The 4,301-nt window shown below is 50.7% G+C and overlaps 1 protein-coding gene across 2 annotated transcripts in view; it reads left to right on the top strand.

Annotated features, from left to right (window-relative positions):
* The first annotated feature begins 117 nt into the window (after nucleotides 1-117).
* entpd6 (ectonucleoside triphosphate diphosphohydrolase 6) overlaps nucleotides 118-4,301 on the top strand; it is a 7,608-nt gene continuing 3,424 nt past the window's right edge. Inside the window, exons 1-8 of one of the 2 annotated variants that reach the window (XM_008430501.2) lie at nucleotides 118-1,600; nucleotides 2,174-2,415; nucleotides 2,519-2,595; nucleotides 2,662-2,805; nucleotides 2,985-3,060; nucleotides 3,622-3,657; nucleotides 3,815-3,903; nucleotides 4,001-4,080. In XM_008430501.2, the coding sequence (XP_008428723.1) occupies nucleotides 2,175-2,415; nucleotides 2,519-2,595; nucleotides 2,662-2,805; nucleotides 2,985-3,060; nucleotides 3,622-3,657; nucleotides 3,815-3,903; nucleotides 4,001-4,080 (743 nt within the window). In that variant the 5' untranslated portion in view covers nucleotides 118-1,600; nucleotide 2,174. The remainder of the gene's footprint in view (nucleotides 1,601-2,173; nucleotides 2,416-2,518; nucleotides 2,596-2,661; nucleotides 2,806-2,984; nucleotides 3,061-3,621; nucleotides 3,658-3,814; nucleotides 3,904-4,000; nucleotides 4,081-4,301) is intronic. The other variant, XM_008430500.2, reaches the window with a different exon arrangement.

Here is a 4,301-nt window from a genome sequence, read left to right as displayed (position 1 = left end):
TTGTTATTATTATTATTAATGTTATTATTATTATTATTATTATTATTATTATTATTGTTATTATTATTATTATTATTATTATTATTATTATTATTGGTCCATAATAACCGTCATAATGGAGCCCTGCTTGGTTTCCATGACAACCACTCATTGATAGACATAATCGATCTGCCGCTTCAACGCCTCAGATTGATGAGGATATTTCAGAGGTTTTAATCTGAAAGGCTCCATTAACTGATCACTGATCGATCATATTGACGACCTGATCAGTTATTCTAGAAATCAGGTGGGAATTTTACATTTAAAGTTAGAAGACTATTAAATTTAGTAAGAAAAAGTCAAATAATGATTGAAAACGAGGATTTTGGCACAAGAAATTGATGAATTACATAAAGAAACTGATTCAGATTAAACATGTTTAATAAATGTCCAGATTAGATGAGATGAATTTAATTAAAGCTTTTATGAAGAAATCTCTTCCTCATGATCAACACAAGCTTCATTATTTCACTCGTTTTAACAACTATCATCATCCACAAGAAGAAAATACCGAGAGACATTTCTGTAAAATAATAACTAATGTTTAATATTAATATAGTTTTTTGTCAGCCTGATGTAGAAACTTTATTCTGTTCTCCTCCTTCCGTTTTCCAACACCTGGTCGCTCAGCGGCTCAGGAGCAGCTGCTGCCTCTCCAGGTAACTTTGAATCTCATCAATCGACTAAAACCCCTTTGTTCTGTCACAATGATCGATTAATTGGATTGGGATTTTCCCGCTCCAGACGCGGCTCTGTGTTGAGCCTCTGGGCGGAAGCTGCTCCATAAAACATGGCGTCGAGTCGCATTTATTCTGGACAAACTTCCTTTTACGTTCATCAATTTCCACATCAACTTTAAAATAGTTGATTTTTTAATTTTTACGTGATGACGACGTCATCATCACATACGGTGACGTCATCATACGTGACGTCAGCCCACATCGACACGCCCACCACCAGGTGTCAAAGCCGCTGCTCCTGTCAGATCAATAATTACTTATTTCATTCATATGACGCTTATAGAGCCTCAGTGACAATTTGTTTATTATTAACTCAGAAAACTGATCGATTCATTTACTGCATGTTGATGTTGATGCGGCTCTTTAAACCATTTATCACATATGAATAAATCAATATTACATATTCATATGTTTCTGGGATCAATGGTGACGTCGTTATGAATAAAAATGGATTTTATTTTTATATATTTAAATATTTAATGACGTTTTACCGTCCACGTCACCGTGCGCGGTCTGACGTCATTATTGCGCGCCGGTTGTAAACAGAGGAATGTAGTTTATCCGGAACTTGACCGGGTCGGTACCGGTAGGTCCTGCTGGAGTCCAGCTGACCTGGAGCAGCTGACTGGTTCGGTCCGGTTCGGTTCGGTTCGGGAACTGTCCGGTTCGGAGAGTTCTTCCGGGTCATGTTCGGTTATTTGAACGGAACCTGAAGACCGACCGGCTTCAGTCTGAGCCGACCCGGTTCGGCACGCCATCATCATCAGAACCGAGTCGGAACCTGGGCTCGAACTTGACCAGCTGTTTCCCTTCGGAACCAGGTGAGTTCTGCTTCCGTCTTTCTGATGGTCAGGAGGTTCTGGTTCTGGTCCCAGACCCGGTTCAGTTCATCATAAAGCTTCAGGTTCGGTTCCGCCTCCAGTCTGTCCTCAACAGGTAAACTGGACCGGCGGAACCGGGCTTAGTACCAGCTGATTACAGGTCCATAAAGGTTCTGTTCAGAAGTCTCAGTCATCTGGTTCTGGCTCTGGTTCTGGACCGATCCGTTCAGAACCAAACCTCCTGGAGGACATCTGGATCCAGAACCGGGTCTGATGAAACCAAAGCAGAACCTTTCAGATTCCGGATCGGTTTGGTTCGGGTGATGGCAGCATCATGCTGCGGGCTGAGCTGGTGGTTCTGACCCAAAACCTGGAGCTGAACTGGAACCGGGTCATCAGACTGATTAAACTGGTCCTGAGCAGAACCGTCCAGAACCAGCAGGAAGTTCTGGTGGTTTCTGGGACCGGTTCCCGTCCAAGTAGAACCAGAACCAGAGATGTGGTTCGAGCTGATGACAGGTCTGTGGTACCGGGTCGGGTTCTGCTCTTGCTGAAGGTTCTGTGTGGTTCCAGAATGCGATCCAAGATGGCTGCCCTGTTCCTCCTCCTGGTTCTGGTTCTGGTTCTGCTGCTCTTCCTCCAGCGGTTCTCCTCCTCCTCCTACCGGCCGCCGCCGCACCGACCCGCCTCACGCAGAACCGGACCGGCCCGGCCCGGTTCCTCTGAAGGAGACGGACTCCAGTACGGAGTCATGTTTGATGCTGGGAGCACTGGGACCAGAGTCCACGTGTTCCGGTTCCGGATGGAGAACCGAGGTACCGGGTTCTGGTGGTTCTGAAGGATCTAACCACTGTTAACTGGGACAGACTGAGGTTCTGGTTCTGGTCGTGCTGAACTGGGTTTGGTCCTTCTCCTCAGGGTTTCCCAGTCTGGACCGGGAGACGTTCCGGGCCATAGAACCGGGCCTGTCCGCGTACGCCGACGACCCGCAGAAGGTCAGAGGGGAAACCGGGTCAACCCGGTCCGGTTAGGTTCTGATCGGTGTCGTCTCGTCTCTGCAGTGCTCCGCCGGCATCGTGGCGCTGTTGGACCTGGCCCGGTCCGTCGTCCCCCCGTCCCACTGGACCAGAACCCCGGTGGTTCTGAAGGCCACGGCCGGCCTGAGGCTGCTGCCTGGAGACAAGGCCGAGCAGCTGCTGGACCGGGTGAGGTTCTGACCCGGTTCTGGTTCTGTTTGACCCGGGAGCTCTGGCTGTGAGGTTCTGGTAGAACCATGCAGGTTCGGTTCTGATGGTGGGAACCCGTCCAGCGGTTCTGGTCCCAGTGGAGCAGCTGTGACCCGTTCTGCTGGTTCTGGTTCTGATCCGGTTCTCTCGTTGTCCAGGTGAGGGCGCTGTTCCGGGAGTCTCCCTTCCTGTCCACGGAGGACGGCGTGTCCATCATGGACGGAACCGACGAAGGTACGTCTGCTCCAGAACCGGGTCGGTACCGGGGCGGATCAGCCGGTTCTGGAGCCTGTGGAGGTTCTCCAGAACCCGCCCAGCATGTGGGAAACGGGTTCTGGTCAATCGGGTCAGAACCAGAGCATTAGTGGACCAGACCGGACCGGACATCGTTTGTTAGGAGGCCCGGATGGGCCTGGTGACCCGGGCTGGTACCGGTGGTACCGGTTCTGGAGGAGCCATGTGACGGCAGATAATCCGTCAGATTAACGGACGGTGAAAAAGGTTCTGAACCCGGTTCTGACCCATCTGGACTGGGACGACTTTAAAAGGATTAGGTTCTGGAGAACCAGTCCGATTCCAGAACCTGGGATCACTGGGTCGGGTTCTGGACCAGGAGGTCAGAACGTCCAGAACCACCCGCACCTGGAGGAATGGTTCTGGTCCAGCTGAGTCCAGAACCGACCCGATACCGGGTTCTGGTCCAGCTTCAGTCAGAACCTTCAGAACCAAGAGGCGGAGTCTGGATGGGTTCTGGGGACATTTCAGAACCTGACCCGGTTCTTCTTCTCTCCTCAGGGATCTCAGCCTGGATCACCATCAACTTCCTGACAGGTGAGCAGAAACAGGAAGTTCTGATCCGATCCGACACCTGGAGGACCGGTGGTTCTGAAGAACCGGGCCGGTTGGTCCAGTCCGGTACTGTTCCCTGGACGGGATCAGGTATAACCCGTCTGGACCCGGTTCTGATGAAGCTGTGTTCTGGTTCCAGGCGGGCTGCAGGGTCCGGACCGGCCCACCGTTGGCATGTTGGACCTCGGCGGCGGCTCGACCCAGATCACCTTCAGCCCCCGCCATGAGGTGAGGACGGTTATTACACGACCCGCTTGGTTCGCCTCGGTTCTGGTGGTCAGAACCAGAACCAGAACCAGAACCTGTTGTTCTGTCTTCATTACAGAAAACCATCCAGATGTCGCCAATCGATGACATCAGATCCTTCCAGATGTTCAACCGCACACACACCGTCTACACACACAGGTACACACACAGGTACACACACACACCGTATACACACACAGGTACACACACACCGTCTACACACACAGGTANACACACACAGGTACACACACACACCGTATACACACACAGGTACACACACACCGTCTACACACACAGGTACACACACAGGTACACACACACAGGTACACACACACACACCGTCTACACACAGGTACACACACACACCGTATACACACACA

This window comes from Poecilia reticulata, linkage group LG15 (genome assembly GCF_000633615.1).
Source record: "Poecilia reticulata strain Guanapo linkage group LG15, Guppy_female_1.0+MT, whole genome shotgun sequence".
NCBI classification, from domain to species: Eukaryota; Metazoa; Chordata; class Actinopteri; order Cyprinodontiformes; family Poeciliidae; genus Poecilia; species Poecilia reticulata.
This window is presented reverse-complemented; position numbering and strand designations above follow the sequence as displayed.